The sequence below is a fragment of the Alternaria ethzedia genome (genome assembly GCF_023757985.1).
Source record: "Alternaria ethzedia strain BMP 0044 chromosome Unknown scaffold_13, whole genome shotgun sequence".
Taxonomy (NCBI): domain Eukaryota; kingdom Fungi; phylum Ascomycota; class Dothideomycetes; order Pleosporales; family Pleosporaceae; genus Alternaria; species Alternaria ethzedia.
The window spans coordinates 347,622-371,981 of NW_026056206.1; the positions used below are offsets into that span (position 1 = coordinate 347,622).

General features: G+C 53.0%; 9 protein-coding genes across 9 annotated transcripts; 6 read left to right on the top strand and 3 right to left on the bottom strand.

Moving 5' to 3' along the window:
* Positions 1-330: 330 nt before the first annotated feature.
* Positions 331-1,703, bottom strand: J4E87_005973 (uncharacterized protein; the record flags this gene model as incomplete). Its single annotated transcript, XM_049377578.1, has 2 exons — positions 331-980; positions 1,028-1,703. The coding sequence occupies 2 exons, from the start codon at positions 1,701-1,703 to the stop codon at positions 331-333; spliced, it is 1,326 nt and encodes a 441-aa protein (XP_049232619.1).
* Positions 1,704-2,199: 496 nt separating this feature from the next.
* J4E87_005974 (uncharacterized protein) lies at positions 2,200-4,467 on the top strand (the record flags this gene model as incomplete). The annotated part of the gene is made up of 1 exon (XM_049377579.1): positions 2,200-4,467. One exon carries the CDS (start codon positions 2,200-2,202, stop codon positions 4,465-4,467), a length of 2,268 nt encoding a protein of 755 aa, XP_049232620.1.
* Positions 4,468-11,050: 6,583 nt separating this feature from the next.
* J4E87_005975 (uncharacterized protein) lies at positions 11,051-12,912 on the top strand (the record flags this gene model as incomplete). The annotated part of the gene is made up of 4 exons (XM_049377580.1): positions 11,051-11,368; positions 11,427-11,650; positions 11,830-12,557; positions 12,605-12,912. 4 exons carry the CDS (start codon positions 11,051-11,053, stop codon positions 12,910-12,912), a joined length of 1,578 nt encoding a protein of 525 aa, XP_049232621.1.
* Positions 12,913-13,441: 529 nt separating this feature from the next.
* J4E87_005976 (uncharacterized protein) lies at positions 13,442-15,628 on the top strand (the record flags this gene model as incomplete). The annotated part of the gene is made up of 1 exon (XM_049377581.1): positions 13,442-15,628. The coding sequence occupies one exon, from the start codon at positions 13,442-13,444 to the stop codon at positions 15,626-15,628; it is 2,187 nt and encodes a 728-aa protein (XP_049232622.1).
* A 69-nt stretch (positions 15,629-15,697) lies between these two features.
* On the bottom strand, positions 15,698-16,757 carry J4E87_005977 (uncharacterized protein; the record flags this gene model as incomplete). Its single annotated transcript, XM_049377582.1, has 2 exons — positions 15,698-16,640; positions 16,696-16,757. The coding sequence occupies 2 exons, from the start codon at positions 16,755-16,757 to the stop codon at positions 15,698-15,700; spliced, it is 1,005 nt and encodes a 334-aa protein (XP_049232623.1).
* A 613-nt stretch (positions 16,758-17,370) lies between these two features.
* Positions 17,371-19,315, top strand: J4E87_005978 (uncharacterized protein; the record flags this gene model as incomplete). The annotated part of the gene is made up of 3 exons (XM_049377583.1): positions 17,371-17,502; positions 17,564-18,312; positions 18,361-19,315. The coding sequence occupies 3 exons, from the start codon at positions 17,371-17,373 to the stop codon at positions 19,313-19,315; spliced, it is 1,836 nt and encodes a 611-aa protein (XP_049232624.1).
* Positions 19,316-20,702: 1,387 nt separating this feature from the next.
* J4E87_005979 (uncharacterized protein) lies at positions 20,703-21,777 on the top strand (the record flags this gene model as incomplete). The annotated part of the gene is made up of 2 exons (XM_049377584.1): positions 20,703-20,730; positions 20,792-21,777. The coding sequence occupies 2 exons, from the start codon at positions 20,703-20,705 to the stop codon at positions 21,775-21,777; spliced, it is 1,014 nt and encodes a 337-aa protein (XP_049232625.1).
* A 407-nt stretch (positions 21,778-22,184) lies between these two features.
* Positions 22,185-22,932, bottom strand: J4E87_005980 (uncharacterized protein; the record flags this gene model as incomplete). The annotated part of the gene is made up of 2 exons (XM_049377585.1): positions 22,185-22,354; positions 22,407-22,932. 2 exons carry the CDS (start codon positions 22,930-22,932, stop codon positions 22,185-22,187), a joined length of 696 nt encoding a protein of 231 aa, XP_049232626.1.
* A 213-nt stretch (positions 22,933-23,145) lies between these two features.
* On the top strand, positions 23,146-24,320 carry RPL9B (60S ribosomal protein L9B; the record flags this gene model as incomplete). The annotated part of the gene is made up of 8 exons (XM_049377586.1): positions 23,146-23,156; positions 23,302-23,375; positions 23,430-23,437; positions 23,493-23,540; positions 23,594-23,677; positions 23,742-23,803; positions 23,976-24,141; positions 24,192-24,320. The coding sequence occupies 8 exons, from the start codon at positions 23,146-23,148 to the stop codon at positions 24,318-24,320; spliced, it is 582 nt and encodes a 193-aa protein (XP_049232627.1).
* Positions 24,321-24,360: the final 40 nt, after the last annotated feature.

Below are 24,360 nucleotides of genomic sequence, written 5' to 3' on the forward strand. Positions count from 1 at the left end.
GGGAATAGACGCCGCTATCGCCTGAATGGCAGCCGCCGCAAAGACCGGGAGGTATCTCATGATGATACTAGAAACAGTTGATGAGAGCAAAGGAATGTTGGAGATAGGGAGTGTAAGGGAGTATTTAAGATAAGTGCAGATGCCATAATGTACTCGTGATCACAAGGGGCAATCCGACTGCAACGCGCATCGGCCAATTACGCATTTGAGTCACAATGCTCATTCTGGTGAAAGAGCATCGCTACTGGAAAACACTCGCCGGACGCTCAAGCCTCGAATGCACGGCCTTTGTGGCGCCCCGGACTTTTTAGGACTATTTGAGCAACTGCATCAAATAGCAGCACTGGCAACATCTCTGGCAGCCTTCTCTTCCTCTACCAGCTTCGCCCGTTGACGATCCAACATCCTTAGAACCTTGGGATCTTCGCCAGTCACCTTACCTCGCTCGATGTATGGATTTCGATCAAAGTCTTCATCTGAGGCTTCCTCATTCTCATCTTGTATGCCCGCATTCTCGACTGAGTCGATATGGGGTCCTTGGTATGGGTAATTGGTGCGGACCCAGCGGACGTCGCCTGGACTCGGCTTTTCAGCATCTTCGATGTACGCTATTCCTTGCGATTTATCTCCAGGCACCTTCCACCTCCTCAATGGGCATTCTTCCGGGTGGTCTCCCTCGGCGCACTTTTCGTTGGCATGCTGGAAGCTGCTATACGACATAATAGAGTCCACGTCGTACTCGGTATCAGCTTTCATCCACCAGTACTGGGCAGGGCTACCATAAGCCACGGACATGGTATAGTGGACAGCGGGAAACTGAAACTTCTTGGAGTAGTCTGCGAACAGACATAGCTGGTGGTCCTTGAATTGCGGGAGAGCCTTTCGGGCCCGAGCGAGCGCGTCCGAGTAGCCTTTCAACTTTTTGCAATCGAACTCAACGTGTTTGTCGCGGTCTGTGCGCTGGTGTTCGTGACCCATGCCTTGAAGTGTCAGTAATGATCATGATATTTGTTTGTTTGAGACATACCGAGCACATGACCAATCTCGTGCGCGACGACCAGGACAGCCGTCTCTGGGCCGATTGACAAGCGGAGTTTCCAGGGTTTGCCTCTATCAGTCGCGCTGCCAGCCCCCATAGTCGCGTAAGCTCCGTTGGTCATCTTCTCTGACAGAATGATCACCAACGTTGTAGTCGGCAACGAAGGGTTCCACTGTTGTTTATTTTCGGGGTTCGGATCATAGCACAAGTGATGCTTGGACGCCTTGTAGTCATACCATTCGTTGAATTGAAGATCATGCCCGTTGTCTCTGCCACGCTCTCCGCCTAGAGCAGCTTTCCAGAGGGCTACAGCTGCTTCGACGCGCTCAAGTAGCCTGGCACGGTCCGTCTCAGAATAGAAGCAGTAAGCAACCAGTGATCTACCTGGGGAAACGATGTCGGTCCATTTCTGTGGACCGCCCCAATTGATATAGTTGAACAGTGAAGCACCGCCATACTGGGTTGTATCCTGACCGTTTGTGGTATCTGCAGTATCCGTGATATCCGTAGCATGAGCGGCCAGTTGAGCTTCGACTTGCTCATCAGTAATGGGTGGAATGATGCAAGATTGATCTGGCAGGCTCGAAAAATGGTCCAGCTTGGGGACTACCGCAGCGAGCGCGCCGCAAACCAGGAAGGAGACCACGGGAATACTGTAGAGCATGGCTGTGATTGTCGGGGTGCTGCTTTCAGTGAGTCCGAGTTCCAGAAGTATCAGATAAGAGAAGAGGATACCAGAGATTCGCAGCTTATGATGATGGAAGGTATGACCGGCTAGCTCGGCTTGGCGCAACAACGGGGCTTGGGGTCGTCGTCGATGCAGCAACTATGGAAGTGAATGCTAGCCCGTAGTCGCGATATTGGCATCACTGCTGCACGACCGAATGCATCTTACCACTCGGAAGGTTCGTTGGCCACCAGTTCCGACAGATGCGGAGCGTATGGCGGCGGACTTTCGGGGTCCTAGTGAAGGTGAGACCGCTCGCTACCTTGCGTTCCCGAGCCAGATTTTATAATCTTGCCGCCTGAATAAATCTGCATTCACCGAGACGCAAAAAAGGAACAGCGCTAGCGATATTGTGCCCTGCCACTTAACAACAACAGCCCAAACCTTCCCCACAAACCAAAGCCGCAATCGTTGCGCCCACGACTCAGCCAAGATGGCGCACTCTCCTACCAATTCAGGACTCAAGAACATGCGCGACTTCTTTACACGCAGCGAGAAGGAGAAGATCTCACCTGAGCTCAAACAAGCACTGTCGCTACTGCAACTCCCCAACTTGGACAGCCTCGAAGAGCGCTTTCTCGCGACCGCTGCGTTTCTAGAGCCATGGGCCGTATTCCGCGATTCGATATTCCTGCGTCAACCGGAGGCGGTACCACGTGCAACGGCGATAGCCAGAGAGGAGGGGGAGGACGGTGTGTCTCGCACAGACCTGTTGTGGTTTTACACACGATTCGACGAAGGTGTACATCGTTATGACCCACGCGCCGACAAGTACAGCGCGGAGTACACATCAGACTCCAGCGTGCATGGAGTGATCGACAAGAGTGATTGGACTGTGGAGGCGTACGAGAAACACCTCTTCGCCTGGTTGCTGCAGGTATTCAAGGTCGGCAAGTCGCGCAATCCGTGGAACATTGACTACTTCGAGCTCCGCAACATCTGCACAGCCTGGGAAGCAGTCTTCGTGCCGATCGTCAATGCTGTTCGCGCTTCCTACAGTGTCAAAGGCCGACGACACTACGGTCGCCTCGCGCTTTACATCGAAGAGCGGTGCCCATCTGGTCTCGCTTTTCCCAAGGACAACGTCTTGGTACCTGGAGGAAGCCTGATGTCGCCCACGCCGTACCGCATAATCTCCTTGCCGAAAAAGGTCGTCAGTGATGAAGGGGCAACATTCCACAAGCGTGTTGGCGGTGCTGGAGTGTTCACGCGAAAGCAGTACGACGACGCCGAGAAGGAGCTTCGCGATGTGTACCCTCAGTATGGCGGTTTGGTTGAACGGCCCAAGTTCAAACATAAGATGGAGGAGTGGTTGAATGAACAGCGAGCCCGAGCAGAACGCAGGAAGGCCGCAGAGAAGACGGGCGAAGTGAGGTCCTTCCAGCCCCAGGTGGTAAAGCGTGACGGTAGCCGGAGCCCAGGAAAGAGCAGCTCTCCCGATAAGGACCGCAGCAGACAAGACCAGGATGGCAGCGAGAGCCCAATCAGACGGTACTCAGATAGCATCCGCCGCTCGCTGTCTCGAGGCATGTCCAGAATGGCGTCGAAGGAGGAGCCGAAGAGTCCGCTGCATAGTGTAACACGACAGATCCATCTACCTGATGAAACACCAGCTTATCGCCCTTCCGAGCCCTCGTCAACCGAGAGGCATGTGAGTGGCGCCTCAACGGATACCACTATCATCACGCCATGGCCCCGTCCTGATACAGTGCGCAAGCCATCTGACCAGAGTGTGTACACGTCAACCCATAACTCAGACACTCTCATCCTTTCCGATAGCCATCAGCGCATGCAAATGTGCGACGACACGGACGAATCGATATATTCGCCCATGGGCCAGTTGAGTGCTCTACCACAGCCACTGCACCACAAGTACCAGCCTGAGATGCGGGTCGCGCCAACGATCGAGAAGGGAAGAGCACACCAGGATGCACGGGTTCCAAGCTACGAGGGCAGTGGTTGGGACGACGAGATCTCGTTGACAAAGCTCAAAACTGTACGCGAGGACACTGCGAGAGATCCGCAACGCGTTCAGCCCTCAAAGCCAGTCACGAGGCTTCCTGTGCCTATTAAGCCAACTGCATATACCGGCGATCTGCGTATCGCGTCGAACGACATCCATCGCAAGGCGACACCAAACCCTCTTGCGTGGCCGGGTACTTCTCCGCCCAGAGCAGTACCATGGCCCGGAATGGAGCATACCGTTCCGTCCGTGTCATCCAGAAGCCCCGAGCGATGGAACAGTACACGTGGGCTGGCCAGCAGCGCTCGTCCTCAACAGCTATTGCGCGATGAGTCTGATCGCAGCGTTACGCGCATCGTTTCGAAAGAAAATATTCGCTCCGTGCTCAAGGGTAACTCTCGTGATAGCTCAGCAGAAGATCTACCTCTGCCGCCTCCCGTACCGATGCTCCCAGGGCAGAATAGAACGATGAGTCCTGCTGGCGCTAGGTTGCAGACGTACAACACAAATCTATTCCCGCGTCGAGAAGAGCGCAGAGGAACTCCAGTCGGTGGGTGGGTTGGTGCGGACAAGAGCAGAGGTGCACATGGCGGTCCTTTTGAGCTAGATATGCTTGATGGGGCGAATTCTGGCCAGGTTGTTCAGAGCAGGACTGCAGGAGGCGATACACGATACCATGAGGAATACCATGGCAGGCATGAGCCTGACGACCGTCGGAGTCTCGAGAAATGGATCTGAGGTTGCGTTGCGACTAAAAAGCCGTGCGATAGGAGCATTTGGCTTGCTCCAACTGTCGCCCCGGTCAGCCTTTCGCATCATTGAACAGTGTTGGACTGCCGCCCTCACGTCGAGACACAGGCCACATTTTCGGTCAAGGGTTGCTTCCCGGTGGTGGACGATGCTGGGCTTGGCAGACACGCGTAAGGGTGCTGAGCATGGACAATAGAAAATAGAAGAAGGAAAATACAACGTGAAAAGCGAACACTCAGGGTGTATTTTGATATGGTGACCTGACTCTCGGCCTGAGAAGAGTGACAAGCGGAGGTTTGACGACGTGAAGTGCTGCCCGCCCCCTGTGACGCGAGAATGCCACGCTAGCACGCACCAGCCTTTCCAAGGTCAGCGGCAGCAACACGTCACCGACAGCTGTGGCAGCATCATGGGCAGTCTTTGGACATGTCGCGAGACAGTGACCAGTATAGAACAAATTTGCAATCCATGCTTGCGTGTGGATACCATTCACGATCGTCCTCGATCTCAGCTTTATGTTGTGATCGCTTTCCCCGCATCTACCACCGCGGCGTTGCACTCTGCTATCTTGCTTCGTGATACATGATCCTCTTAGTCCAACAATGCGCGAGCTCGCAGCATAGGCGATGACCACCCGACTTGACCGGCGCAACACCAATATGCGTCAAGACGTAGTGGTTATGCCCGGAAACGAGTGGGCTGGTCGTGAACTGTATTTTCCGCCACCAGCGCAACCTCCATCTGCACCATCTCTTTCCTGCCGACGAAACGGCTGCATACTGAATATGAGCTGGACTAGGGTTAATGGCGATGGCATGTCTTTGGCCTACCATGAGAGCGCAATAACCGGGCTGAAGTGCGCGGGCCAAGGGTGGGCTGCCTGCAAGCCGGCCTCGGATCTTGGGGGCGCCGCTCGCTACCTCACCCAACTTTCACGTCGTGCCACATCAATACTTTGTTTTAGCATCCGCATGCTGCATCCAGCAGTAATCCGCCAGCGTCTTTGAGCACGACCGGAGCTCTCTTTCTCTCTCTCTCAGACATGTCGTCCTTGTTTGTTGAATTACCAGCCGAACTGGCTCAGCACATCACGGCGCTCCTTCCACATGTTGATCTCCTCAACTTGAGCCTGACATGTAAAGAACTTCAGAAGCACGCGGAATCGTCACTCTACCGAGAATACATACAGCCTCACGGGAAATCGCTTTCCATGTTCATCGACCGCATCCTTGCAAGGCCCGACATTGCGGAAAAATATGTCAGGAAGATGAAGCTCGGTTTCTGGGACTCTAAGTTCGCCGGACCCCGTCCAGAGATCATATCCGAAGAATTGTACGACGCGTATACGAAAGCTGCAAAGGCCGCAGATGTCATCGACATCATCGTCCCATATGAAGCCGCGGAAGTTACCTCAAAGGGAGCTTTGGTTTCAGATTGGCGTGAGCGAGATTGGTACACAGAGCTTCTCATGAAGAAAAGCCAGGGTGCTGGGTGGCCTCCTCATGATCTCATGTTCTGCCAGATTCTGCGTGCTGGGCATGAAGATGCACTGGTCGCACTCGTTCTGGCCCTTCTCCCAAATCTTCGAGTACTTGAGCTGCACACCGTTCTCATGAACCCAGACCAAATCATACTACCTTGGCGTTTGCCTAAGCATGGATTCAAAAAGCTAGTCAGGCTTACCGCCGCCAATGATAGGGCTATACCATGGTCTGCGTCCTTTTTGAACCAGATAATGGACAACACTTCGCTCCAAACCCTAGAGTTGGCCAGAGGGAGCTGTTGGTATCAATCTGGAGGAGACCTCCTTGAATCGCCGCCAATTGCTCTACCTCTTGGTCTCGGGGCGCTCACTGCTCTTCATCTTCCGAATTGCGCTTTCACGTGCGTGGAGATGCAAAAGCTCCTCTCAGCGTCCCCTCGTTTAAAGCGGCTATACTTTTCATACGGATTAGCTATGGGCCCTTACAACTTGACAGCGAGCGAGCTTATCACCATGCTTGACTCATTCAAAAACACTCTGGAAGACTTGTATCTGGACATCGTACCCAGTTGGATGACTCCGCAAGAAGAAGATAGTGACTCCAGCCATCTAATCGAATCGCTAAGACACTTCACTGCCTTGAGGCGACTGGATACAAATGTGGACGTGTGGAGGATGTTGGACGTTGGGGCCATCTTGCACAAGTATCAGCCCGGTATGAACATAAACTACGAGTGCAAGATATTGGAGCAAGATCGTTGGTGCTGGCGGCTACCTCCAGTCTTGGAGTTTTTGTCACTCCATCCCACCCATCGCGAAACGACGCCTGATAGCCATCAACTTCACGATTTGGTATCATCTCAAAGGCAGGCCCTACCTGAGCTGAAAGCTTTGGTCATCGCCATTCACGACGAAGGTTTCAGGGGCCTAATGAAGATGGAGTTTTACTCGTATATGGAGGACTATCAAGCAACTATGGAAAATGAAATAGACATGGGAGTCCCAACTGGTACCGACGACGAGTCGTACATGGACAGTGAGTCTGATACGGACGATCGATCGAGCATGGACAATCAGTCTGATTCGGTCGACCAACCGGGCGTTGGTAATCAGTTTGGTTCGGATGATCAACCGGGCATGGTCGCTCAGTCTAATTCAAACGATCAATCGAACATGAGCGATTGGTCGAGTGTGAACGGTCTCGATGAAGATGACCGGATTAACATCAAAGTTGGGAGTGCTGCAGAGGCATCTGGGCCCATCAAAACCACATTTCATGGCTGGCGTCCAAGCAGTGAAATGCCTCGTATACATTGGGAGGGACACGCATATGTACTGAAGCCAGGCGAGAGACCCTGTTCTGAAGCAGACAACTCACAACCAAGAATCGATCGGTGGTTGCGTGAGTTGACAGGGGTCAGCACTTACCTAGCATCAGAAGGCGATCCAGACTTGGTTTACTCATCATCTAGTGAAGAAGACTTTGGACACGGGTACATGTTGGATGCCGAGTGGGAAGATCTTGTAGAGACTTTGTAAGGCATAATCAGATATCGCATGACGATCGGTGTTCCGCTACAAATGATGCGCTTGTTGCGAAATGTGCGGAATTCCGTGCACACGACATATTTTGTAACTATACATGTCCTCATTGTGAAACTAGTCCAATCGCATGCATCAACATGCTGGCAGATATGACAAATGCGACGCTATTTGTAGGATAAAATCACCAATACTCAGCTGTCGCAGCCCGGTTCAGAAGTTGTGGAAACGCTATACCTAGTTGGGTTACGGTGGAATGAACTACCGTCATCGATTTACCGCAATCAGCCTATCCAGCGACGCTCACTCAGTTTGGCGTCTCACAATCGTCTTGCCGACATTTGTTCATCTGGATATTGCGTTTGATGCGGATGCGCCTCCTGTCAGACTGAATTAGGTGGACGGGACGGGGCGTTCTCATCTTGCGGATCAACAACCGCCGTCACCGCTGGTTCTCTGCCAGCTGCTATCTCATCGCGCAGTATCAACATGGGTAGTCTACTTTCCTCGAAGGTCGCGGATGACTGGAAGAGCGATGCGCGATGCGCCATGGAGGATTCAAGATTCTGCGTTATATGTGGTGGTCCTTTCGATGTCGAAGGCGATGTTTACAATATTGACCCAAAAGACATGCGGTTCCAGGTAAACTATCTGTTCTCAAACAAGCGTTATAGACTGCTGACATTTCGCGCATTCTAGTGGTTATACAGCCTTCGTCTTCTTGGTAGCATCGAAGATGTAGCTGAACATACGGTAGCTAGCGAAGGATCGACGTAAGAAGCGGCTCTCATCTATCTTCACGCGCTAAAGTCCGGACAAGGCCGACCAACGTATCTGAGATACCAGGCATCTTCCTCTCCGAGATTGCGTCCTTCAACATGGCTGGATCGGGCTATTTTCGAATTGTTGGCGACGCTGGCCAAGATGATATCTGGCTCGACGCTTTGTGTTATGCACCGGATTACCGAACCTTGTTTCCGTTACATGAATCGTGTATTGCGATCAGTTGTCGAGCCATCGACCACTTCGACTCCAGAAGGAAGGATACTGTGCCGACATCTGCTCTTAAACTGCTGTATCGACTGTTGAGTGCGCGTTTCATTCGACGAAAATGCCGTATAGACGAGCCACTCGAGACATCAAACGACATTTTCGATCTTTGTTCTTCTTCATGCGATTATGGACCTAGGAGCGCATTGGCTCTGAGCAGGCTAGAATGGTGGGGCGCAAAGTATGATGTAGGTAACCACAACATGTTCTCCAAGCTCGCCATTAATGATTCACAGAAGTTCTACACCGATCCCATCGAAGTGGGAGATATCGCCTCTTTCGTACATAAAGTATTGCAGACTTCGCCGCGTCGTAGAGACGAATCCAAGTGTACGCCAAAAGCAACGCGCGAACCCCAAAGATTGGAGCGCCTGCCGACGGAATTATTGGATGTGGTGTGCAGCTACCTTCCAATACAGTCTGTCATAGCACTACATTGTACCTCAAAGATGCTGGCTCTGCAGATACCACTCGATTCCGCTTTCTGGCGAGACAGCCTCCGGGACGGAAGTCTACATCCGCATGTTTGGGATCTGGACACCAAGTGGATCGAGCAGCATCTTACTACTCCACATGCAGCACTTCTGGACCCTACTGCTCGCTGGGACTGGAAGTTTGCCGCGAAGCTTCTTGCGAAGAAACGCTTTCGGGTCAGTGGATGTGACGAGCGTCTACTTGACGTGCCTGACGGACTTTGGAACAGGTGTAGGATATGGGCTACTATCGAGGAAGCCTTAGGAGAGCAAGAAAGAGAAAGGTCGGAGAACTAGCGGACTAGGTTCAAAGGCGTAGTCATAAGACTGTCTGAAACCCAAGCAATCGCGACATCAAGCGGCTCCTGACCGTCAATCAGTCCAAGGAAACGACGCCTGCTCATGGAGAAAGGTTTGCATAGATGTGCACCTTCTGCGACCTCTTGCAACACGGCCACCGACCATCGCAACCAACGCTCAAGAAATTTGACGGCCTTTGCGTTCAGGGCCGTGCTAGCGAGGCGACAAATTTAGGCCAGCTTTCGGCAAACTGCCCGTAGAAGTCGCAAGACGCACTGGTCACAAACAAGTACGCGGCCCGTTCACGCAGCGCTCTTGTCAACGGTTCGATATCTTTTTGCGGAACTGAATGTATCATATACGCAGTACGAGACCGTTCGTACGGCGAAGTAGCAAGCCACTCTTGGTACTCTTCGGTCACGAACTCCTTGTAGGCTGTTTCCACGACTACTGTGACCTCTGGTCCCGGAGTCGCAAGCTCAGTACTGACTGCTGTGCCAGGATTATGAATGATCTTGGCCTAGTCAGCTTGGGTAACTCTCATCCGTCCAGCATGGATAAATGAAGACTTGCCATTCTCTCCTCCGCGACGCCAGCAAGGACATGCGCTCTGCGATCAACGGTGTCGAGGTAGCTCTTGACTTCCTCCGAGTACAAATTCACTGTTTCATCAAGGAAGATGCCGTCCACTCTATACCCACTGTTCTCTCGACCTCTTCTATCATACGATTCGATATCATCAAGGATGTCTTGAACAGGCCGTTTGCAATAGGTTGTACGCACGTAGCCCAGGGTGGTGACGTTCGGCAATGCATTTAGCCGCGGTATCTCCCGGAGATAGTCCTCATTCGGCCACCACGGTGCAGCACCCGGTCCGCTGTTTGGATTGACGATTACCAGAAACTGAACATCCAGCGCCGCGGCGATGCTGAGAGACGTCAGTGAGACTTCGTGTTAGCGGTGAAGGAAACACTACGCTGTATAGAGAGGATCCCATGCACCCGGATGGGGGTAAATGTAAAGCGGAAGAAGTATCTTTGAACGGAGATCTGGCGACATTGTATCGTGGAAGGGTAGATGTGTGAAGAGGAAGAGGTGGCATCCCGAATCTTAATGAAGCGCTGACTAATCACAAATAGCAACCCGCAATGCACTACCTCTCTTACAAAACATGTGTCTGATTACTTACTGCGATAACAGTGCGCGCCACTCAGTTCCGCTGTTGAACGATTCTTGGGCGTGCATCACGATTACAGACCAAACCTTGGACAGCAACGCACATTGGACGTCGGAAGCCGTCCATGAGAAGATCTTCTTTGCGCATGCCGTGTTGGGGGACCTCACAAGCTCCTGACGTCGGCATCCGACTAGCAGGGCCGCCTTACACAAGCACCTTATACAAAAGAAAAGAAGACTAAATAGGTCTAGAGCCTACGTTAACGTTAGGCTACTTGTTTTGCGTGTTTCTATGTTAATGTAGGCTGCAGATCGCTTCCGCCGAAACCTTCGGCGGAAGCATGTGCCAAGCGCTCGCCCTCCATTCGCCCTCCGACGAACATTTACTCAGCCAAAGAAATCGGAGCTTTGCTCGAACAACCGAATCATGCATTCGTTCGTACATCAGTATATGTGTAGCACTTCTTCCACTCTCCTTTACCGCTGCAAATTGTCCCATTAACACTCCCGCCAACATCGTCCTTAGTACCGACTCCAGATGCACACCATGAACGAACACAACTTCCACACCTCGATCGCATTCGATGCAACAGCACAATCGGCTGGTGGCGTCATGAAACCAAAAAACATCGCTGATGAGAAGACGCAGCAGCAGAACAACCAAGGCATCGAGGAAGATGTCATATCTGAACAAGACGAGAAGCCCGATGATGTCAAAGAAGAATATCCGAGTGGCATACTGCTGGTGCCCATATTGATTGCCATACTCTGCGCAGTCTTTCTTACAGCCCTGGACATGACAATTCTTGGAACAGCCATTCCTAAGATCACAGACGAATTTGGAGGTCTTAACATGGTTTCATGGGTGAGCTTTTACACTCTCGCTCTGGCTACTCGAGTGCTTTAATACTAACATGTCTTAGTATGGTTCCGCGTATTTCATGACGTTCGGCGGTTTCCAGTCCATGTCTGGCAAGTTCTACCGCTACTTCCCACTCAAGTGGTCCTTCCTAGGTGCCATCTTCGTCTTTGAAATGGGAAGCTTGATCTGCGCCGTCGCTCCAGATTCTATAACTTTCGTCGTTGGCCGCGCAATCGCTGGTGTCGGCTCCGCCGGCGTAGTAACTGGGGCGTTCACTATGGCGGCGTTCGCGGCAGAGCCTAAACGGCGACCAGCTCTAATGGGGATTGTTGGTGCTGTATATGGCCTTTCTAGCGTCGTCGGTCCGCTTTTGGGAGGAGTCTTCGCAGACACAGTGAGCTGGCGATGGTGGTAGGTTCATGTTTCCTCATGACTGTTCCGCTCACATGCTAATCATGATACAGCTTCTACATCAACCTTCCTATTGGCGGCGCCTCTGCAGCACTGATCCTGTTCACTTACAAGACTCCACCACAAGCTGTTATCACCCAAGCGACTTGGAAGGAAAAGTTCTTGCAAATGGATCCTTTCGGCATTGCTCTCGTCATGGGCGGCATCGTTACGTACATCTTAGCATTCGAAAATGGCGGCCAGAAGCGACCTTGGAACAGCAGCTACGTCATCGGCCTCTTGGTAGGCTTCGTCGTTATTGCGATTACCTTCATCACATGGGAGATCTTCAACGGCGAGCGTTCGATGCTTCCACCCCGGCTTCTCCGCGAGCGAACACTATGGCAGCCATCTGCCTTCATCTTCTTCTTCTCATCATCATATCTCGTCCTGCTGTACTACCTACCCCTCTATTTTCAGAGCGTCGACAACCGCAGCGCAATCAATTCGGGTGTGTTGAACCTTCCACTGGTCCTCGCGATGGTGTTGGGTAGCATCGTCAGTGGCGGCGTTGTCTCAAAGACAGGTTATGCTGCACCTTTCATGATTGGCGGTGCCTTTCTAGCGACTATCGCTACCGGTCTAATGTATACGTTCGACATTGGTACTGGGCTGGGTAAATGGATTGGCTATCAGGCCTTTTACGGCATCGCAGTCGGTCTGGGCTTTCAAATGGCCATCAACACTGGTCAGGCCAATGCAAGGGCAGAGGACATGTCTTCAGCGACGGCAACGATCTTTTGTATGCAAATCAGCTCTTTTTATGTGGATTTAACTAACACATCGCAGTTTTTCAAACCATCGGCGGTGCATTCTCGTTGACTGCGGCTCAGTCTGGATTTGTCAATCGCATGATCAACACGCTTGCGAGCACAGCACCGAACGTGAATCCGCTGGCAGTAGTCGGATCCGGAGCGACTCAGCTTCGGGACAATTTCGCTGCAGAAGACATAGCAGGCATAGTGGTCGCATACATGGCGGGCATCAAGGTCGCGCTCGCTATTGCGACAGCTTTGGCTGGTGCAGCTGCCGTGGCTGCTGTATTGGTACCCTTCAAGAAGCTGAACATGGAAAAGGTGCAGGCTGGAGCTGCGTAGATCACACGCGCTATATCTGGGTAGGGCTACACGACAGATTGCCCGCACTTGCGACCAATGCGACGCTATTGCTAGAGTTGTGCTTGAGATACGTAGATTGTACCTAGAGGGAAGTTTCATTTTTGGCGACACTCGGACATGCATCGGCTTGACACGCTTGAGGCATGTGTGTTGTCTAATCTTGTAATGACAGAAGGAACCATAGAACTGTAATCCAAACGCGGCCGCTTTCTGGCCGAACCAAAGAAAGTCCGTTGCGCATCGACTCCATGATGTGGTGGCTGGCTGGTGGCCTTGCTGATGCCTGAAGGATGTGTTCGGCGGAGAACCTTCCGCCGAGGTCTCGGTGATTGCCCTCACTCTTTTCCTTTCGCCCCTAAGTTACTAACTCCTCCCCATGTCACCATCATCGCATCTGTTTATGATACGATGCCAGCAACAAATTCACTAGATCCAAGCGTGCCACACGTTTGGTCGCTTTGCTCGAGAGGAGGTACCGTGCCCTCAACTCAGGCTACTGTCACCAGCCATGGAAGGCTCACCGGGATCATCCGTCAATGACGCCGACACCACCAACTTCGAGCCTCACAGCAAGCGGCGCAAACTTCGTAAAGGAACAACAAGCTGCTGGCATTGCAAGAAGCGAAAGGTCAAATGCACATTCGATGCGACGTCTGACACCACATGTGTAGCATGTCGCCGTCGGAAGGTGCCATGCGTTCTCCAGACTCAGCCGGAAGAGGAATTCCTTGAGGGCGTCGATGGCAGTCAAGAAGCTTCATTGCTGCATCCTACTAGAGGCTCAAACAATATAGCCAATCCTCCTGATATACCATATGAGCAGCTTTTCCAACGCTTGCAAAGGGCAGAAGCATTGCTTGCGCGATCGGAAAATCCAGGAGACGACGCAACAATCAGCCATGTGCAGCTTCCAACACCTAGCTCAGCCGCGCTGACACCGGACCAACCTCCTCTACAAACGGAAGACGGCGAGAGCACATCGTCCGCCCTACGTCGAGCGTATCCACCGCAACAAGATCTGGAGCTCTTGTGCAAGACCGATCGCAACGCGACCTTGTACAGCTACCAATGTCTCACGACATCCATCGACCCCTCACAAAACGAATCATTGGGCATTGCCGACGATCTGGCTACAATTCCTGACCATTCGCGTACACCTCCGGTTCTGATCGCTAGGCATATGCTCATCCTCGCCCTTATGCTACAGTACTTTCGGTGTAACAAGGGCGATTGCATCTCGGGGGATCCAGGCGTCCTCGCCAATCGCTTGGTGGAAACAGTTGTTCGTTTGGTCGTCACCAAAGATCATCTGATAGGCTGCATCGAAGGACTAGAGTGCATCGTTTACGAAGCCACCTTCCAATCCAACGCCGGCAACCTCCGGCGAGCTTGGATCGCTTTCAGAAGAGCCATGGTGTTTGCGCAGCTGATGAGACTGGATACATCTAACCCTCCGCCTGTCAAGTATCTGGAGAGCAAGCACAGGGTGGACCCTAAATTCCTTTGGTTCCGGATTGTTCATATGGACAGCTATCTTAGCCTGATGCTTGGTCTACCTCATGGGGGCCAAAAGATGAGCGTGGAGAACTCCATTCCTGGGACCAGTATAAGCTGTCGAATAGACCGAGCACATACACTCGTTGCATGTGGCATCGTTGACCGCAACCGAGGAGACCCACACCATAATATCGAAGCTACCCGTAAAATAGACCGCGACCTCCAGAACGTCGCGGCATCAGTTCCAGACAAGTACTGGCTCGCGCCCAGTTTCACTGGTCTCCAACCAAATGCAAGAGAGACTTTTGAGGAACTAATGCGACTTCGAAGTCAGATCTACCAGTACAATCTGCTTCATCTTCTCCATCTGCCGTTTCTCATACGCTGCGCCACAGGATCTGACTTCCACATGTACGCCAAGATCACCTGCATCAACGCGGCCAGAGAGATCCTCACAAGATTCGTCGCATTTCACAATTTCCGGCCCATCTCTACCCAATCGTGCCATACAGCCGACTTCTTTGCGCTAATGGCGGGCATGACAATACTGATCGCGCACATAGACAGCAGGCGCTGGAAGGATCAAAGTTTTCTAGTTCACCAGCGACCCGGTGATCGCGCGATGGTGGAGCAACTTGTCGAAAAGCTGGAACTCGTCGAGACACAGACGAACGATCCCCTCACGGGCAAGAGCGCTGAGCAACTTCGCAACTTGCTGCTGATTGAAAGTGACGCCGCGCGTGGATTCAGTCACAGCAGCGAGAGCACGGTCACTCGGCTTGAAGAGGGCTGCGGCGAACAGTTTCAGCTCTCGATTCCATATTTTGGGATCATCAAGATTGGTGCGAACGGCATCACAAAGCAATGGCCAGGTTCCCAGACTTCTACTGCGGCAATGCTTGATGTGCCCTCTTCTTCGAACCCAGTGGGTGTCGATGACAACATGGCTTCCTTCGGTCAGGATGTTAACGGCAATCCGGCATCCACTCTGCTGGTACCGGACTCTGGCACGCAGCACCCTCAGTCGATACAGCCACCACTAGCACTTTCTGATGATATTTTCGACACGTCGCAATATTATCCAGGTTGGGCTGCCGGAACGGACGATTGGGCGCTTCAAGGTGTAGACGCAGCATTTTTTGAGTCACTGATGGGAGGGGTCGGAAACTGGGATGACACACTACTAGGGAATAGTTAGACTGGGTAATAGTATCAAGCTGTGCTTCTGGGTATACATCGTCTAGATTCTAGGCTCCCAAAACAAGAACTAGTCGTGTTGCGCCTTGTCCAACAATTCCTTCAATATCTTTGCCGTGCTCCTCATACCCTGCAGCGCGTTCTCGTCCGGCCCTTGCCCTGGTGTCCACGTCGCATGTGCAAAGTCAATCATCTTGACTTCGGCCAGCTTGGGCACAGTCTCCTCATCCTCCTCATCCTCGTCTTCGGGATGCGCAGAACGTAGCTTCTGCTTGGTGTTCGCATACTCGTCTACATCGCCCTCATAGACCAATAGTATGCTTGCGCTGTACATCCTGCTCTCTTTGCTTTCGAAGACTTCTTGAATGTCCTTCACCTCGCCCAAAAAGTAAGCGAGCACCTCCCTCGCCCGATCAAGCTCCGCTTCTGACTTGGCGCCGGGGAAAATGTAGTCTGTGAAACCCTCACTAACATCTTCGGCACTAAATTTGCGTCCATACATCTTGTTGTACACCCAATAGCCGCCCTCCCGATCCGTCTCAACATACTCCTTGAGATCTTCCGGAACCTCAGGTACCTCAGCTCCCTTGTATGTGCGCATGCCTGCTATCCGGAAACCCAGGCTGCCGCTTGTAGTCTCTTTGCTCACAGCATCTAGCCGCGCTCTCTTTTCCGGCTTCGCAGCCTCGTCCCACAACTGCGCGCCAAGCTTCAGATCCAGAACATTCGGCTTCTTGAAGCCGTGTGTAATGTTCTCTAGTACTATGTGAAGATCGGTCGCGAGCTTCTTGCCATGTAGGCGCTCAATTGTGCCGTCGGCTGTCTGTATGGTGCCGCTTTCGACGGACTCGGTAGCGGCGGTCTGGTCGGCTGAGAGGGAGAGCTGGCCCATGAAGGTGGGGAGATGGCGCGCGAGGTCTGGGTGGTCGGCGAGGGATTCGTAGAAGTCAATTTCAGCGAGGGTGCATGGTTTTACTACTACGCCGCCGGATGGGTCGCTGAGCACGCCGTCGCTGGTGTTGTGTTAGTCTGGTACACGAGGCTGACAGGCAGCCAGTGGAGACTTACTGGCCAGCAGCAGCACTGCCATATGCTACGAGTTTCGACGCGTCATATTGTTTGGACGCCATGTTTCTTGGTCTGTATGGAGGGTTTGGTCGGGATATCAGTGTGATTGTACTCGTGGTTAGTGTTTAGGTGGAAGATACATGGCGGGCTGGCCCCACGGGTGTTTCAGGGTCCTCCGTCACGAGTCAGCCAATGCTGTCATCACCAAATTCATTATTCGTGTGCTGAGTATCATCCAGTAGCGTGAGTGTGAGTGTATGACTTGCATGTCTTCTACACGACTCTATTGCCGGGCACAATATGAAATTTTATTGCAGACATGATCTCACTCAAGTTTCGTAGCCGCATGCCCGAAGAAAGGTCGCATGCGTCGCAATGAACAAGTCGACTTCTCACCGTGGTGCTGCATCCATCAAATCGCTGGTGATGCACTCACCGTATGAGGCGTTTGTATGAGCGAAATGTCCAGAATGCGAAGCTGCGACCACCAACACGAGGTAGTCGCGCTCTCTCACCCCCAGGGCCAACGCAATCACCCGCGAAGCATCGTTTGCCGCTGCCTTACTAGCGCGCCGACTTCTCATGCCCAATCCTCTCTACATCACCCTCTATAACCTCAAGTCTCTTTTAGTCCGCTCTTGATATCCCCAAACCTCAATACAGAGAGTAGCAACCATGGCAACCGCAATTGCAGCACCTTCTGTGCACGTCGGACCTCCCAATGGAGCCTCCACCAACATCACTGCCACTTCTCAAGTCACCAGCACTGTGCTGGACCACCCAGATGGGGCAGAGATCCGTCGTCAAGTACGTTTCCCAGTCCCCAGTCTCGCGGTAAGTTTTTCAGATCAACTAATCGTTCTTCAAGGTGGAGTTCTACTTTTCCGATGAAAATCTCCCTACCGACAAGCACATGTTACAGTGCTGTGGCGGGCGTGAGAACATCCCCGTCTCCGTCAGTCGCATCTGTGGTTTTCAAAAGATGCGAAAATACAAGCCCAAGTCCCTAGTTTCTGCGGCTCTTCGACTGAGCGCCTTCTTGGAAGTTTCTGCTGACGGAAAGACCATCAAGCGCAAGGTTCCTCTAACCGGGAAGTGCATTCTGGATCCAGATTACTTCGATGCCGACGACGATAACGACATCGCCTATGCCCCAGGATCACGGAAGGCCAAAGCTCAGCAGCCCGCCCAGTACCCAGTACCACTACTCCCTCAGGCCAAGATCAAGCACCCTGAAGGAGTGTCCAAGAACATGCTGAAGGCTACCGGATTTGAAAAGGCGTACATGGAGCCTACTCTCACTCCTGACGAAGCCGCCGAGGAAGAGGAAATGTACGCTCCAGATAAGTCGTTCGTTGAGCGCATCGAGATTGCCATCCAGCGCTTCAAGCAAAAGCGTCGCATGCATGAGATGTACGCACATGTCTTCAACAAGCTCATGCGCTTTGGTGGAGTAGAGTCCGGTCCTCGCCAGTACCAAGGGATCTCCAAGCATGACATGAAGGAGATGGGTGCTGAGGAGATTGCGAGGGCCCTCGCCATCCACAACGTACCCTGGGACCGGTCCGATGAGAAGCGGTGGGTTGTTGACTTTGTAGCTATCTGCAAAGCTTTCCTGTAAGCCTACCACCCCAACCTTGCCTGACGCGATGTTGACTATGACAGATCATCTTGGTACCCTGCCCACTACGGCTATGCTTCGCACGCCATCAAGAACGCTTGTCAAGTGCCCCGCTCTTTCTTCAGATATCTTCGCTTTCATCGTGTCTGCCCCGAGTTCGACGATCAGCTTGCCACTGCGCTCCAAATCTGTGACCAGGCCGAGCGGGAGCTTCCCAAGGTCAACTCCGTAGGTCTTGCCCTACCCGGAGACTTCAACAAGTCCGCTAGCGTTGTCTTCGGTGGCGCTCAGGCCGACATATATACTGGCGACAAGTCGTGGGCTGAGGACCTCAAGAAGGAAGGCCTGACTGTTTCCGAGATCGGTATCCGGAAGGAAGAGGCCAGGGTCAAGTTCGGTACTGGCATCGCGGTTCTGGGCTCGGATGCGCAGTACGATATGTTCGAGTCTGGAGATCTGCAGGTTCTCAGCAAAGAGACTGCCTATCTTGAGGTCACCGCCGTTCAACTCCCTGACGACGACACGAAGTCCGCATATGCAGAGCAGAGCAAGCTCTTCAAACATAAGCTCGGCCAGCTTGAACCTCTCGGCAAGCTCCTGTGCAAGACCTGGTACACGGATGACTGTGATGAGTGGGACCTACCCAAGGACAACAGCAAGTATCCCAACGGCAAGCCGCGCAAAGCTGGCGACGGCAAAGAGTACGAATTCTGGATCGAGGAAGACATCATCAAGGACTGTTTCGTGGGTCTGAAGATGGACGCCAACATCATGCACCTCACCGGCGGCATGACCATTCTCGACGACATCAAGGAGACCATGTGCAGCTTCTATACCTGGATCCCGAACGAGCTCTGGATGGAGCGGAAGCCCAAGGAAGTGCGCTGGTTGAAGAAGGGCATGGGTCTCGATGATGACGAGGACGAGGCTGAGATTGATGGCTCGAACAAGGAGAGTGCGGATAAGATCGCTTCCGACGACGAGTTTGACGATGAGTAGACGGGTAGGCGAAGGCAAGCCGATAAATTCTCGTGGAGATGATGTGATGAAACGGTAGTTCGAGATACTTTGGTCGGGTCTTGTACCCAGCTGCTTAGGGTGATTCAAGGTTTGGCTCGAAAACTAAGATCTCAAGGGGGAAATTCACGATGTTTCTCCAGTTTTGCCAAGGTTCCCTCATAATACGTAATCTATCGTGAAATCGGTGACAAGATACGGTGCATCTCAATAAACTTAGGCTACACACCTAGAACTTTCTCGATCCTAAACAAGTGGCGTTCATCGCGAAAGGTAGTGCCTTCTGCGCTTGCGCAGGCCACAAGGACGCGCCTGTGCCCATGTTTGGCGTGCCTGCGCCACACCTGGACGCCTCAGTTTCACAAGAACGTACTCGCTGGCCTTTAGCCAGGATAACACCACAACACAGAAACCAGGCACGTAGCCCAAGGCCGAACGATCCGCCGATAATATCGCGCAACGAAGAAATGCCACGGCTCACGTTTGCATCGGGATATTACTTGGCCGCGACGACTATACACCACAAAGACACTTGGACGACGCCTCAACACCACGCCGTAGGGTCTGGTAAGACGCGAAGTCCCGGCGTGCGGCTACTTCGGCGAGCGGCCTCATTGCCAACACATTGGCAGCGACACACGCCATGGCTTTCGTTGGTTTGCCAAGGCCACGCCGGCGGATCATGTGGTAATTCCTGACGCGTGTGCTTGCTCCCGGGCCTTTCGTTCGAGGGTGCAACCGTGAAAGAGCGAGGTACGACTACGTGTGTGTACCGAGTTAATATCAAAGGGAGATGTACCTGGGTCGGTAGCAGTAGTGCGCGCGGCACTGCGTTGCATGGTGTGTATACCCGCCTTATCCGTCTCCCGTCTCGCATTAAAGACGTAAGTGTCGCGGGTTACCCGGCCCTACCTAGCCAGCACATGTGAGACGGACTGGGGACGTGGGAGCTGGAGGAAAGGAGACGCGCAGTGCGTGCGGAGTGGAAAGGGCCAGGGACCGCCAAGGCCTTGAGCGCTCTTAGCAAGCGGAGAACGCAGGCGGGCGTGGCTTGGGTAAAACGTGCGTTACCGCCGCCTTTTGTTATCTGGGTCGCTTCTCCGCTGGCTCTTTTCCCTGGTGTTCGAGCATGCCCTTTTGCGACGAGGTTGCTGTACCACGACGTTGTGGCGTTACCATCACTGCGACCGCGACTGGGACATGAGCGACGCGCCATCGGCATTTGCGAAAGAGCGACCATTACGACTACTGGGGCTGCCGTGATCGACGAACGACTACGCTCGGAGATTTAAACAGGTGGACCTGTGCGGAGCGGGATATGTCTGCTAAGATGCACGTCGTGAGCGCAGTCTTAGACGCGCGATCGAGTATGGGGTTGCCAAATCGGGCTCAAGTTGGTATGTTCGTCCCCGTCTGCTACTACTCAGCAACGCAACATCGTCGCTGACCACATCGCAGGCCAAAATTTCCTGAACCCTTACATCTACGACCCTTCTTACCCCCTGGCTATAACAGGCGCAATTGTCGTCCTGTTACTTTCCACATACTCGATTTACCAATATGTCCGCCACAAGGCGTACTTCTTCTGGGCGGCCATCATCGCCATTATCATGCTCGATCTGGGCTTCATATGCCGCTTAGTATCTGCCTACGACGAGCACAGAGAGTCGCCCTTCCTCGCCTCATGGCTCATGATCTTGCTCGCACCCAGCTTCCTGGCTGCAGCATGCTACACGGCATTCAGTCGCGTAGTATGGTTTTCCTGCCCAACCCACGCGCTCAACTTCAAAACGCTGTGGTGCTTCCCTAGGTGGATTACCGCCAACTTTGTGTGTTTCGACCTTCTCAGTTTCCTCGTCCAACTCGTCGGCGCGAGTCAGATTAGTCGGCAGTATGATGAAGACACGCAAGGAAACCGGACCATTGCTGCTTCGGAACGGAAAGCGCTGCCTGGTCGGATCATCCTCATCATGGGTCTGGTGATGCAACTGCTGTGTTTCCTCAGCTTCTCCATCATCAGCATGCGGTACTTCTACATTAGCCGGCATTGGGCTGCACACGACCTTGGAGATTTGCACCTTTGGCGGAAACTGGGGTATACCATCAATCTCTCCTCCGTCCTTATCGCCTGCCGGGCATTCTATCGAACCATCGAGATACCACACGATCGCAACTACGGGCTAGCTTATCTTCAGAGTCACGAATGGTGCTTCTGGGTGTTCGATGCCGCGCCCATACTTGCTGTGCTAGTCGTGTTCGCTGTGTGGCATCCGGGTCGTTATCTGCCGAGAAGCTATACAGGGTGCAGACTGGACAAGGGCAGGGCTGTTAAAGAGAAGGATGAGATCAGTTCGATGAACGGTGGTAGTAGTGGACGGGAGACCGAGCTGAGAGACTTCAAGCCCGAGGACTTCCAGACTGGAAGGGTCGCAACGAACGTGTAAGATTTTGAAACGCGGATGAAGAGATTGTTTGTTCATGATACCATTGCATTTAGCGGGAGGCGCTTTGAAGCGCCATCGGGATGATACCATACTCAATGACATAATTGCATGCCCACTTTGACTGTGTCTTTCGACTTGTGGCTCTTCGCCATATCTGTGTTGATAGAAGTGTGATTCCTTCTCATTCCTCTTGCCGCCCATCGTCTCCTTCGTTTCGGAGCACATCTCGCACAACGACATGCATTGCTGGTGCAGGCCGCTTGTTGGCTAGTCTCTGAGCCTCATACTGGAGTGACTGCATGACCGGTAATGCTGTCGGTCGGCTCATGAACTCCAGAGAGCCGTAGGTCCTCGGGCTCGTCTCTGGGTTGGTATCGGAATTTTCACCAGATGGTAATGTGCTCTCTTCATATGTCGGGCTGGTAGTGCATCCTGAACTTCTTGTTCGCGCGATCAGCCGCTCTTGTCTGGAATTGTTCGGCGTTGAGCTCAAAGACCAGTGGCTTCATGGGCTCCTTTCCTTCTTCGACCGGAAGCGGCAACTCAAAGCGAATGATAGTGTGTTCCTTGGGTATAGCTGAGATTGTCAGATACTTACCACTTACCTGAGTCTAGCCTACAGGACTTACATTTCACAGCGTTATTCTTCGTGATGATCTCGAATGTAAATCTCGTATCACGGACGATGATGCCCTCCAAGCCTACGCGGCTCACGCAGCGGCTTCTCACCACACTCACAAGCGCACCGTGCATGTCGGCAGTCGCAAGCAGTTGCCCACTTGCGTTTGGCGTGACAAGCACATTCCTCGCAGCGTCGTTCAGGCCTAGCACCTCCCGCATGTATCCCACCCACAAATTGTGTAATCCGTCGTAGATGGCATACTTCTGTTGCTCCTTGGGTATCTCGTTCAGGCACAATGCACGTTTCTTCGCAGCGGATAGCGGACGGGGCTGGTTCTTGCTGCGCTTCCTGGCGGCTTGTTTGCGCTCGTTGAGAGCGCGGCGGCGGACTGCGCGTGCAGACGGCGTAGGCGAGGTTGCGCGAACGTGGAGGGGGCGCTTTATGACGCGCTCATGGTAGTGTGATTCTGCAGTCGAAGGAGAAAATGCGCGATGTAGCAGCGTCTGCGCAATGTGTGGATTTGCGTCTGCCATTTTGAGTCCGGTATCGCGGTAGCAAAAGTCGCAACTCGTCGGGATGGAAGTTGGTGTTCTTCGACATGACGAGGAAGACGGCGGCACTAGTGCGCACAAAAGCGGGCTAGAGCGGTGGCTCGGCTATCGTTTTGTCCGCGCTGCCTCCCACACAATTTCGACAATTCGACCTCAGCTTCTCGACAACACCGCTAACCCGCAGCAACCGTCAAGATGAAGTACATGTACGTCTATCCCTCGATCACGACTCCCAAGCCGCCGCATCGCACGTTTTTCCCTGCCTCCGAACGGTCAATGGACGCCTCTATACCGAACTTCTCCGCCAACAAACATCAAATTCCGGATCCAATGCTGACGTTTGCGCAACAGCCACTCTGAGGAAGAGCTCGAGATCCCCGAGGGCGTCAAGGTCCAGATCAAGAACAGAAATGTTCTCGTTGAGGGTGAGTGCGCATGGTAGAGGACCCCTAGAGAAACAACACTGACATATCCAACAGGCCCTCGCGTAAGCCGCCCGCAATAGCCTCTACGATCCTCGAACCGATTCTTACACTCCACAGGGCAAGCTCACAAAGTCTCTCGGTCACTTGGCGGTCAGCTTCACGCACGTACGTTTGGAACACACACAACGCATCGGGGGCACATGCTAAGACTGGAACAGCCCAAGAAGAACCTCATCAAGATCGAGCTCCACCACGGTTCCCGCAAGAGCGTCGCCACCCTCCGCACTGTCCGCACCCTGATTGTACGTCGCGCGCACCCTCGAGTCTATACTGGCAAGGAAGGAAGGACTGGGCTGACTGGAGTAGAACAACTTAATCATCGGTGTCACCAAGGGTTACAAGTACAAGATGCGTTACGTATATGCCCAGTATGTCGCACCCATCGCACATCTCTTCCGAGCCCGCCGTCGAGCATGTTCTATCCGACACAACTTTCAGCGCTCTCCGAGAGGCTGATGCCAGAGCGCTGGGCGCGCCAGATTGGCTCATGCTCTTGGCGGGCCTTTGCACATCTTTGAACATGACTAACATCATGTCCAGTTTCCCCATCAACGTCAACCTGGACAAGAACAAGGAGACCGACTGCTGGGAGGTTGAGATCAGGAACTTCATCGGCGAGAAGCTCGTACGAAGGGTCGTCATGAGGCCCGGTGTTGAGGTTGAGGCATCAAAGAACCAGAAGGATCAGCTCGAGCTGTCCGGAAACGTAAGGACCGCTGCGCAATATGGATCGAAGCAATGCTAACCATCACCCAGTCGCTCGAGGACGTCTCCCAAGGTGCCGCCGATATCCAGCAAATCTGCAAGGTCCGCAACAAGGATATCCGAAAGTTCTTGGACGGTCTGTACGTGTCGGAGCGCGGCAACATCGTTGAGGACGCGTAAACGGTTCTGGGGAGTACGGGTTTCTTTACGGGCAATGAGC